This window comes from Perca fluviatilis, chromosome 7, assembly GCF_010015445.1.
Source record: "Perca fluviatilis chromosome 7, GENO_Pfluv_1.0, whole genome shotgun sequence".
Classification (NCBI taxonomy): Eukaryota; Metazoa; Chordata; class Actinopteri; order Perciformes; family Percidae; genus Perca; species Perca fluviatilis.
In genome coordinates this window covers 14857083-14869867 of record NC_053118.1, presented here as the reverse complement: position 1 = coordinate 14869867, position 12785 = coordinate 14857083, and the positions used below count along the sequence as shown (strand labels likewise).

The following is a 12785-nucleotide window of genomic DNA, read 5'->3' as shown; positions in this document are numbered from 1 at the left end:
GGACCTAACAGGATGTTTCTGTGACTTCCTGTTCAGACTAAAGGCTGCTTGAAACGGCTGGAAACTGTCTGACTTGACCGCAGCTTTTTGTCACCGCCCCCGGCTGCTGCCACCTGCTCCTGTCCTTTACAGGCGAGGCGCAGCTCATCTCAAACAAGCCTAGTTTCTCTGTCTCTGAGCAAGCAACTGAGATTTTTCCACCGAGGGGATAAAAAATAACTATAAGGCAGTCTGATGTGCAAACCTGACACCAATGCTAAATTGTTGCCAATTCCTACTACTACTTAAATTTCAAAGTCAATTAATTTGTCTGCCCTGAAAACATTCCTCATACCTCAGGTCTCTATCTGGATCACCTTGGGAATCTGTTAAAGGTTTAAAGGAGATATACTGCTGACAAACTAAAAGACTAACAGGAATAAAAGTTAGATTACCTGCCTGGTGGAGGCCTTAATAGATGGCAAAAGATATATTTACTTTTAACTGAAAGGCATTAACAAATACTGAAATAATTGACACACTCCTGTGTGAAATAGAGGGCTCAGAAAATGCTTCCATTACAAAGACAATGAAGAGATGAAGAAATGTGGGAGAAAATGCAAAGAAATGCAAAAGAGCGAGCTGAGCCTCAAGTTAAAAGAAAAATACAGTATAACATATTGTAACATACATTGTTAACTACAGAGTGCACGCTCTAAAATGCATATCGCTCACTAAAAAAAAGTTCAATAGAAATCTTGTCAATTTATTCATAAAGCCTAATCTAGATACATTTCTGGATTTTAAAACAATGTATAATAATAATATAGATAAATGAACAGGGGCATGACTTTAAATCTGGATTAAGTAGGGTTAAACATTCAGATTACATCCCTCTGTAGTATTCACTTCCCCCCATATTAATATAAATTGTAATTTATTAGAAAACAAAAGGTGCGAGGGAGAATGTGGCCGTGTGACTGCTTCTCCCTCAGCGTGCCATCTGTTCTCCTCCCCAGCGGTGGCTACATAGATTAGGTAGCCGTGATGCCGTGTGTGTACCTGTCTCATGGCTGTCAGGAAGCCCTGCGGGTTGAACAAGCCTGTCATCCAGAAGCAGTTGGGCCGCCCTTCAAAGATCCAAGCCTGGAACTGCCGGTTCCGCTCAAGTAACTCTGTGAACCAGAACCCCAGGGTGCTGGAGGCCCATGAAGCCTGAAAAACAAAGACAAATGAATCAAAACGTTACAATGAAACACAGAAAACTGTCGTCCAGACGGATCAGAGGAGAAGACAACAGGGAGACATGAAATGGATTGTGAATCACTGTGTGGCCAGAAAAAAAAAGAATTCAGAATGATAGAATGAAAAAATAAAAAGATTAAAATGTAACAAAACAACAAAACACAGTCAAGTTGAGACAAATGGAGCAAAAGAAGTGCCAAAAAATCTGAATTCAAGCCAGGAAGCCATTCAGTCTAAATTATTCTAATGATGTAATGTTTGTGAGAGCGCAACTTGAATGCCAACAGAATTATTCCTATATAAGATAAAGGAAAAGTCATGCCAAGTCATACTTTCGTTTTCTCTTGCTTTCCTCTCAATATTAATATTGAAGTAAGAGTCACTTTCATTAATCAATGAAATAGATGTGTGTGCTGTAGATAGTTTTAAAATAAAATACAACTAAAACAGGTACAAATAAAAGGTAAGGAGCATCAGTGTGGGATAAAGAGAAAGTAGAGGTTGAGTAATGATGAGGTACAAATCTGATGTTCTTAGAAACAAGGAAAGCTTTGATTTACTTTAGGACAACAATAAGAAATTATACTTTGTACTTGCACAGTAATACAAAGGAAAAGGGCATTTATATCTTTTAGTAGAATTAAAAGATGACTGTTTCTATTTGGATGCCTCATTTGCTGTTTGTGAAGCAGAAAAAGTTAAAATGGCCATCTAAAAAGCTAACAAAATGACAAAATTGGTCAGTGCAGGTGCTACTGGAAGGGCTAGACAGGAAATGAGGAGCGTGATCTGGTTTTCTTGTGGTGGCAAAAGAATGTTAAGTCTACAAAAGAATTGCAAATGTATCCAGTGTGAGAAAAAGAGAATTGCTATCAGGTTCAGGGCACAGTAGGTTCGCATATGTATAATTCAAGGCAATTCTCTCAAACAAACCTTTTTCCAGCGGGAAGGAATGCGTGCATCGTACATGCAATCCAGGGCGTCCCGCAGATTCTCGCTCATGATGATGGTTCCATCGATAGCCAACTTGAGGTCAGTCAGGGTGTTTCGGACCAGAACTATCACCCTCTGCATTCGATCGATCTCCTGACGCAGGAAGATGTTCATTGGCTGGAATGGACCCATCTTCTGGAGGCGTTCTCTCACCTGGTTACGTTTAAATTAAAGTGACTATATGTAACTTTTTCATTTTTATGAAGCGCTGTCATTTTTCATACAATCTCTTAAATCTTAAATGACCTGTAACACCAAATGAGTAACAGTGAAAAGAACGCCATTTTTATATAGTTTTTAGTAAGGCCTCTGCCCAGCGCAGTCACAGAATGATTTGCGGCAGGTAGACGGCGCTACAGTAACATAGTCACAGATTTCTTTGTAACACCGGAAAGCCTGTGTAGGCGTATCCAGCCTTTTGAGCCAGGTAATAGGAAACAGGAGATTTCTTTATATAGTCCTAATTGTATTTTAATGTTATTTTACTTAAGTTATCTGCTGTAGTTATGGCTAATACTGGGGCAGGACCATCACAGAAAAGAAGGAAAATTAAACAAAGAACTAATAGCTAAAAGGGAAAGTGAAAGACAAAAGGCAAGGCCTCAGGTATGTAATATGTCTATTTCGTTCATAAAATAACTTTACAATGTGGTTGTATGTCAGTAGCCGACATTAAATGATGTCCCCCTTCCATTTAGTGCGGACGTTTTATTCCTTTTACTCTGTGTTTGTGTTGGCTTACTTTTTTCTTTCCCCTTGTCCCACTGTAACGTTACTTGTGTAAAGCGTCCGTGGGTTTCATGAAAAGCGCAATATAAATCGAAGTTATTATTACGGTGGTTGCTACAGCAATCTCTTAATGCTATGGCTCGTGACACAGTGACAGTGATAGCCGGTTTAGCTCATGATCCATCCAAAGTAGGCTATGTTACCGTATGCAACGCTTGAAATGCAACAATGCATCTGTAACTTATTCTTTTATTGTAATGAATGATTTTCTGTCAGAGCAAAACATTCAGCGCTAACTCTGTAATACAGCACCGTAAAGAAAAGGCCTTTGCAACAGCAGGTGTGGTAAAAACACTACCACGTTTGTCCAAAGCGGCCGCTAGAATCAACACAAACTGAAAGTTACATATAGCCCCTTAAAAAGATGGAACTTAAATGAATCTCCTTAAGGTTGTATAGAATGCATGGAGTGAAAATGCATGATCACACGCAGGCTTTGCTACATCGATAGAAACAAAACTCACAATGCTCACAAGCGGAAAATGTACCTGGAATCACTACTATTCTGTTTACCCCCACTCTACAAACAAGCTTCTTAAAATAAAAGTTAAATGTTGCATAAGCTTTTCTCCTTATCCGCATAATACAAACCGTTCACATGCTTCAGGTGCAAACTGAGCAAAGGAGGTTTCTATAGTCACTACATTTGTAAGGAACGGAAAAGAACAGGACCGATGGATTATATTAATTAATTGTTGTTTCTTTTAAAATGCATACCATGATAGATTTGTCTTATTTTTATGTTTACATTTCTGTATTTCTCGCCATTCGTTTGGGCATTTTAAAATAATTTAGTTGGGGCTTTAAACAGAGAGACAGACGGCAGATAGATAGAAGCGAAAGTGGTAGACGCGGTGTGGCATGCAGTGACATGTTTTCCATGACGAGCTTTGCACCTCACCTTAGAAAAGTCAGTCTTACCTCATTTTCTCTTAATTGACAAAAGGAGAGAAAACCCCAAATAAAACAAAGTGTGCAAAATTCAGCTATTTCTAGTCTTCTTTTCTCTGTCTATCACTGTCTCAAACACAACCTTCCATCACCGCACCAACACACATCCCACCTCTCTGACAGTAACACACCAATGTGAATGTGGGAACATGTTACTTCACTCACCTCAAATACTCACCACAGGCTGTTCATGGTGCACTCATGCACCCACACATCAGTGCATTCACACAGGCTTACTTCAAAAGGTACGTAGTCAGGAGGCAGTTTCTCCAGCATGTCGTCAGCCAGCCTGGACACCACAGCCTCTCTGGTTTCCCCTCTGCCTGATGAGCTATCTTTAGGCTGAATGCTGAGGATGGTGTCCAGTACGTCCTTGGCCAGCTTGCTCTGGTAGGTTATGTCTGCGTTCGGGTGGAGGCCGAACACCTCTGGAGTGTCATATGCTGGCAGGCACTGGAAAAGAGAAACCACAACTCTTATTGAACTAGAGGTCACATCGGCTCTCAGAGAATTAGTGAAAATATTTTCAGAAAGAAATAGCCGAGATGCATTCGCTTTACTCTCACGAGTGCTGTGAGGGTACCCTAGTGCCCCCATGGAGCAGCTTATCACCTTCCACTTAAACTTATGGGTGAAACAGTCTCCGACAATGTGAATAGATTTTTATGTGCTGCTTTTTTCTTGTTCTTATTGAGAACACAGGCATCTTATTGAGGGTTGGTTACCTCTTTTTTAACTTGGTTTTAATAATAAGAATTCCCTCTGCACTGCAGTTTTGGTCACTGTTATTTTACTGCTAACAAACACTTAAATGATAATTAATAATGTTTACTAAAGCAGGAAACAACTTGACAATAAGTGTTTCCCTACTGAGGAGAGACGTTCAGTGACTCTGTAGCAGTTAATACCAATTTCCAGCCGGTCTCATAGGATACATAATTTAACAATGTGGAAGTATATCATAGTTCATTATTTCTTGACAAGGTCAGGTCGCTTAAAGAAATCCACAGAAGAAACATAAAAACAAAGCAAACTGGCTCACCATATACTATATAGTTATACTGCTGACCTAATAAGGGTTTTACAGCTGCCACTGAGGACATTTTAATTGGGGTCAAATCTGGGTCTGGTAAAACCAGGGCCAAAGTTTCTTTAGGATATTTGAATTTTAAAAGTGACTCAAGAAGTGAGCTGATGTCAAAGCAAAGGCAGGGTTGCTTTAATTGGTTTAAAGACATCTTGCAGTAATGTCTCTCTCAATGACGACAGAAAAATGAACCATCTGATACTGCAGTGTGACTAATGAGATTCCTTAAAACTGCAAAACAATCTTTGTACTTTGTAATGGCTGCACAAAGCTTCATTATGAGCAACAATGTCATGTAAACAAAGCCACTCAAAACCAAAGACAGATCCACTATTTTGTAAGCTTTGTTTTATTTTAGGAAAACCTCTATATGGCTCTCTTTCAAGAATGGTGTAATGGCGTGAAACTGCAATTAGCACACAGCAAGAGGATCATCCGTGCATGTTAGCATGTTTTCACAAAGACAGTTTCTCCTTGGAACAGCTCAGAGTTTGCGTTGGGGAAATAAAGATCCTCGTGATGTATGTCGTCACCAGCTTGTCTATCTTTCAAAAATTCCATCACTCAAATCAAATACAGTCAAACATCAGAAGAGAGTCTGGCTAATACACAGAGAACAATGGGAGGTGATGAAGAGAGATTCCCTGGGTGGTGTAAAGAAAAGCCTTTGTCCCTCGCTGTGGTAATTTATTTTCTCTCAAGGAATTTGAGCTTAGTTCCTGTCTGTCTGAATTTAATTTAAATATACAAAAGTGTGGACACACACAAGGACACTCTGTTATGTATTTTGTCTATACAGATACACTCTAAACGTGTGTACACTGTATGTTTGTGTTTGAATGTTGTGCCTGTGTGCATTTACTCATGTGAGTGTGTGTGTTCTCCAAAGGCTGTGTTTGTTATTCTCTATTTGAGAGGTGGTGAATAAGCTTGCTGAGCCTGGCAGCCCTGAACATCCATCATAATGAAACTAGCTTTAATGAAACTAGCCCAGGAACTGCCCCCAGACATACACACACAGAGTGCACACACACACACACACAGAGTGCACACACACACACACACACACACACACACACACACACACACACACACACACACACACACACACACACACACACACACACACACACACACACACACACACACACACCAGATAAGCACAAAAGCACATAAATAAATCAGACATAATCTGTAATTAAATGAGCATGCTTGCATTTGATCTAAACATCCCGCATGGCAGCCTATATCTGGATGTGACAAGAGTGCAGTGTGTCAGCATCCTGTCTTCAATGTTGCTCTTTTCACTGTTTATGATATCACTAAAAGCTGACAGCATAGAAAAAAACTCAAACGGCAACATGACACATGCAGAATTTTTTACAAAAAGGTAGAAAGATAGGGTACGAATGTGCAAACAAACATGAAATCCTCAAGACAGCGTCCCTTATCAGAAACTGACAGTGACATTTTACAGCAACGTGTCCAGTCATACAGATGCCTTTAAGTTTTTTTCTATTATTTGTAGAATCCAGATACAGTGGTAAAGTGTGAACAGTTAACCATCCTCCATCTCAGTGTGCCTCACCTGAATGTATGTCAGATACTGGTCAACGCTGGAGCATTTCGGGATGCTGTAGCCTCTGTAGAAGTAGAAGGCAGGGCCAAACATGTCCTCACTGAACCACACCTTGGCAAAGGTGTTGAGGAGGCGCTTGTCATAGTCATCAGTCACACGGCCACCATATTGAATCTCTCCGATCATGTACCGCACTGTGGTCCATGAAACACCCTGAAGAGGTATTAAAAAGTGAATATAAGATGACGGCAAATACAATTCATGAAATGGTTACAGTTGTTGAATAGGCAAAGAGTTGATAAATGTGTAATTTGATTGTGCAGTGTATTGTGAGGAGACTGGAAATACCATGGAGAAGGTCATGTTATGCACAGCTTTAACAGTGTGGTTATTATTTCTGTTTTGCATGTTCATGAAAGTTGGATGTGACACTTTTCTGCTAATAAAACATTTCTGACTCTTTAGAGAAGAGTTTACTTTTTTGAATGACAGAACCTGTAAAGATAAGGGTAAGGCTATTTTGTTCACTCCAGCTGTAGAAATGGGCAAAGAGCGACATTTTCCATTTGACAGTTTTGAAACAAATACAATTACTTTACAAGCTTCTCAAATACACAACATTTTAAATCATCATCGCTCTGAAGGTTTGCACTCAGAACTATTTGTACGGAATCTTACTGTTGTTGGTAGCGGTTAAATATGGGTTTGTTCATGTAGAGGTGTACGCTGTAGTTTGCTTAGCACTTGAGGAGAGTCATCTCCTACCTTTTTTATATCTATGTCATCAAGGTGGTTTTGAACAAACTGGACTGTGGCATTGAAGTCGGCCTGGTTGAACTCGTAGGGGATGTTCCATCCCAGAGGCCCATACTTCCTCCTCTCCTGTACTGTGCTGTGGAGAAATGCTACTCCATACAGCATTGGCTTCCACTGCACCATGTTACTGACATCCAGAAGGTCCTGGTTTATACCTGGTGAGGGATATATGGATGAACACATGAGCAGCCCTCTTCAACAGGAGAGCGAAAGCAACACATAATGATTGTGGTTCTATCAGCTTTTGAGGTCAACATTTGGATCTACAATCCAAAGCCTTCCAGCTATGGAAAGTTTGTTACAGTACTTCTACTATAGCAGACTTGGAAGGCATCAATACATTAGGAACAAAAACTGGTGCCGATTCCTCTGAAAAATAGCTTTAAACTGATGTTTGGTCTGAAGGAACACGTTATTTACATCAGAGGTCTTCAACGTTTTTTAAGCCAAGGACCCCTTAACTGAGAGAGACGGATCATGGGCCCCCTGCTACAGATATTGTATAAAATGAAGTTGCATATTAAACTGGGCCTACAATAATGTGTGGGTGGCCTAAAGCCTTCTTATATACCCTTTTAGTACATTGAATACTAAGCTTATAAAATATTAATTGTTGGCATGATTTTATAAATCATGTTTTAATGTTAAGGATACATATGGCACAATGAATCCTTAGGATTAACTATCTGCGGATGGCTACCTTAGAGAGTACCTATAGGCCAGTAAGCCTATCATCATTAGGGTTTTTTCCACAAATAGGCCAATTTATATTTGCTAATAATATGTTGGATTCATGTTGACATTTACATTTTTGACTTAACATTATGCAAATTATTATACATTATACCATCATTTGGCAGGCCCCCCTGCAGTAACTCTGAGGACCCCCTAGCGGTCCCGGACCCCCTGTTGAAGATCTCTGATTTATATATTTGCATACATATTTGTGAATCACTTTTATCAAATTGGTTTAATCGTTTTAAGATGGAGCAACTTCCAAAAATTCATATATGACACACTTACTGTATTGTAGGCACACTTTTATCTTAGCATAATGCAGGTTGCCTATTCTCTGTTTTGGAAATCTGACCGTCTCAAAGGGCTTTCCAGCGCTCTAATAAGGTTTGGGAAATCTTGCCATCCTCAGGAGGATAACCGTGTGAAGAAGTGATTTATAACTCCAGCTGAAAAACGGCAGCTGAAATCCCCACGTTTAATCTACAAAATAATTAATAGAAAATACCAGCAGCAATTATCATTTAAATGTTCTCCTAAATCCAGGTGATTTCTAAATCTATTTAGAAAGTTGGGAGTTGTAACATGTAAAGGTTTGAAGGAATATAGGGAAAATCTGCACGCCCTAAAAATTTAGTTTAAAATTCTAAATACACTTTCCACAACAAGTACGATTTCTCCTAATTTAATGAAGAAATGCAAGTTTTAAGTGCAGTTACATATTACTTTTCCATATGAGCCAGGCACATAGCTAGTTTATATATATTAAATATTGTCCTTTTATCCTCTTAAATAAAAACATAAACCACGTGTTTCAGCTTGTTTAAAAAAAAAAAAAAATCACAAACTTTACAGGCTTTTGGTACTTGGGTGTACAATACATGAATTAGGCAGCAGCAGCATAAAAATGTATTTAATTGATTATGTGACTTATTGAAGGTCATAAGGAGTATGTGCATGTGTGCACATCCACACATGTACACATCAAGAATAATAAGACACCTTCTTCTAAATTCTCATTATTGTGTTACTTCCTCTATCTCACTCACACAGACACACAAGTCTGATCCCCCTGTAATGATAAACTAAGGATCAATATGTTGACATTTTACTTTATTTCCACCATATTTATGCCTAACAAAATGTTCAGGCTGGACCACTGTATTGATTCAGGGCAGGATGCTGCCCCCCCCCCCCCCCCCCCAAAAAAAAAAAAAAAACCTGCCTTTTTTTTTTAACCCCCCCCCCCTTCTCCTTTTTCCCCTAAAAAAAAAAGATTAAAATTCTGGACCTCTGATGAATTATGTTTTTCTTCAAGCTGAACTAAACCAAACTGGCCCCACCTCCATAGGTCCTCTTAAGCCCCGCCTTGAGGCCCTGTGGTGGTTCGTTGGTGAACTTGATTGACATCTGCAGAAGGGTGATGGGGAAGTGTCTGTGGACCTCTGTGGTCATCCAAAGACGGAAGCTGTCGTGGACAAAGTCTGTCTCTGTCACCGTGTCCATTAGCTCGTCCATGAAGTCCAGACCCAGGTGGCAGTTCTGGAGTAAGGCCCAGCCACCCTGAGGACAAATAATGACAGTAATGGTTATCATCTATATCAAGGACTACAAAGTGATGATGTAGTCGAGATAAAAAAAATATATATAAAGGTCTTTTTGAACTAACTCTGAAAAAGGTTGGTCTGTCTGTAAGGAATCAAAGAGCTTAAAGACCTTTAAGAAACACATTTTTCAGAGACAGAGCACCTTGCTGTCTAGTCAGAAACAATTGTTATACTGCTACATCGAGTGATGCAAAAATAGCAGTAAAGCTCACACTACTGACTCACATTAGCCATGGTCTGCTGTAGAAGTTTGCGGGCATGGACTTCTTGTCCTTGTCCCATGGAGACATATCGGGTCTCAATCTTTAGCCTCTTCCCCAGTGCAATGATGGAGTCGGTTGGATCTGAGCCCATTGACAGGAAGCAGATGAGAGGTGTTCTCGGGTCCGATTCCTCCCACGTCTTCTCCAAGTCAAGAATCACCCCTTCAGTGTACTTCTCCCCCATTGCGTCCATTATGTATTTTCGGGCCTAGAGGAGAAAGGGAAAGTAACGAGGCAAAGAAGAAAGACATGTTAAAACTGAGTGACTAGTTCAAAGTATTTTTTTTTTTTTTTTACTGGCTTACTCTTTTTAGTAAACAGTAAAGGTTGCTGCTGGAGGTCAAACAAGGATAACTGCTAGACTGTTTGTAAGTGCAACTAAATAAATTCCACTCCAGGCTTGTTTGCAGTGGCCCAAAAAACCCATCAGTGAGAAGTGAATTTCCATTAGCCATTGTAGATATGCAGGCTCAGTGAGCAGAGAGAGATAGAGAGCTGTTACACTAAATGTATTCCACTTCTCCCTTCAAGGATAGACTTTGCCAAGGGAGATGTTACTGTAGATTAAGTGATTTTTAGACTCTTACTCTTTATTGACCCCAGTCTAATTAATACAACAAGTAAACCAGCATCTATTTCCCTGTCTTGACCCATCAATTGATTAAGAATATTCTGCTTTAGGCAAGGCAATTATTTTATATTTTATACATGAGGCAGACTCAAACTGCTTCACAATAAAAAGGTCATTTAATAAAACAGGATTTAAAAGAATGCATAAAAACATTTAAATGAGTTTAGCAGAAAAGCAAAGTTCAACACAAACATTTTAAGCTACTCTGTTGTATTTGTTTGATGGTAATTTATTAATTTGAACCTAAGCTACAGTATGACTGCATCTTACTGTTGCAAATTCATGATGTGAATTAAAAACTGTGGGAATTACTGTTCACTATGAAAAGTGAAAGTAAATGTATTAGGATGAAGCTGAGAGAATTTTTTAGGCCACCAGATCCTCGTATTCTGTAACCAACTACGCACGCGCGCGCACACACACACACACACACACACACACACACACACACACACACACACACACACACACACACTTTTCGTACCTGTGCGATGGTCCTGTCTGGACACCAGCAGCGTATTAGGAGCAGGCGTCTAAAACAGTCGAGAGCCTGATCGTATGAGTTTGGGACCACCTCCTCCTCTGGGGCCTCCTTATCAAACCATGACTTCCACTGTTTCTCGTTACGACTTATCTGAAAGAAATGTAATGTTGAATGAAATTGCTTCCCACTACATCAAATCTGGACAATCAATACACACTACAGGCAAACATATGTAGACACACACACCTTGATGATTAAAAACAGCATCACAATTAAATCTATCACTAGCAAAAAGAAAGAAGAAAACTAAGATCAAAAGTATCCTACATTTTTATTTAATATTGAAATTCACTGTGCACTCTCCTAGATGCACACCACAAAGTGTCCAAATTGTACTAATGTGCTTAATGATAATGATGAACATGTGGCTGTCTGCGCTTTTCTGTACCTGTACATCATGTTTGGATACTGATTGTAACTATTTTTGTCCCTTCTTCAAAACTTACACAAGGGAATACAGGCTGCAAAACATTAAGTTCAAGCCAAAACCAACAAAACTTTAACACATAACCAGAACAACAGTACCGTATTGACAATTTCCTTTATGGAAATGCAAAAAAAACCAAAAACAGAGGTCCTTGAACGCAGCTTCCATTGAATCCACGTAAACAGCATGTTCTTTCAAAAAGAGATATTAATGCTCGATAGCACCACATATGCATATATCCTGTGACATCACATAGCCTGCTAATCACTGTGTTTACATGCACACAGGACACCAGGTTACTGGGAGAAATTAAGTTAAAGCAGGAAATCAGGGGTGGCATTTACAGTGCATGGACCACAATAACCTGGTAACTAAACGCTATTGAAATGTAGCTGGTCAGTAATCAGATTTACCCTTGTCCAACTTTTTTTAACCCTGGCGTGTATTAGTTATTTGTGATGCAGCTTAACAACCTGAAGTGTTTTGCATTTGGACAGAGGAAAGGCCTTATAGGGAAAAAGCACACATGGTTTTGTTCATCTGTTTGGATTTTTACAAATCTAATGTTCAGCTGTGAAACCTTACATATTCACTTTGGCTTCTGTTTTAGTAAGTTGGTAGTTATTTTGGATTTAAGGACAAACTGCTACAAGGACATGTTTCCTTTCAATTATCCACTGATGTCACAGCTATACATCGCCTGTTTTAAGTCTCTTTCATGAATATGAGCATATTTAAAACCTTGTTAGAAACCCAGTATAATCAGATGCATGGACAATAAATCAGGTTTTGCCAACAGAAATAAAGCTGTGTTAACCAGGTCGTAGTAGAAAGCTGACAGTTTAGGTACATTTACATCATCATCCCATTTCTAGGGAACATTATAACTACTTTACTTAAGGTTAAAGTTATATTATAAAGATGTTAAATGGCTCTATGGGTCATTATGAAATGGAGTGAATCTTATTTAATGAGCATTTATTTGGGAAAGTGAAGCAATCACCTGCTTTACTTTCATGTAGTGGAAAACATTTTAGAGCGCTCGTTTACTAATAGTAAGGTCGGCGGTTCGATCCTTCGCCCCTGCAGTCTACATGTGAAAGTGTGCCTGGGCAAGATACTGAACCCCAAATTGCTCC

General features: G+C 39.3%; 1 protein-coding gene across 3 annotated transcripts in view; it reads right to left on the bottom strand.

Moving 5' to 3' along the window:
• dnah5 (dynein, axonemal, heavy chain 5) overlaps nucleotides 1-12785 on the bottom strand; it is a 111744-nt gene that overhangs the window by 4246 nt on the left and 94713 nt on the right. For all 3 annotated transcript variants that reach the window (XM_039806393.1, XM_039806394.1, XM_039806395.1), the window contains 8 exons: nucleotides 11160-11309; nucleotides 10007-10252; nucleotides 9518-9737; nucleotides 7389-7594; nucleotides 6633-6836; nucleotides 4195-4410; nucleotides 2158-2370; nucleotides 1042-1194 (listed from right to left, as the gene is read on the bottom strand). In XM_039806393.1, the coding sequence (XP_039662327.1) occupies nucleotides 1042-1194; nucleotides 2158-2370; nucleotides 4195-4410; nucleotides 6633-6836; nucleotides 7389-7594; nucleotides 9518-9737; nucleotides 10007-10252; nucleotides 11160-11309 (1608 nt within the window). The remainder of the gene's footprint in view (nucleotides 1-1041; nucleotides 1195-2157; nucleotides 2371-4194; nucleotides 4411-6632; nucleotides 6837-7388; nucleotides 7595-9517; nucleotides 9738-10006; nucleotides 10253-11159; nucleotides 11310-12785) is intronic.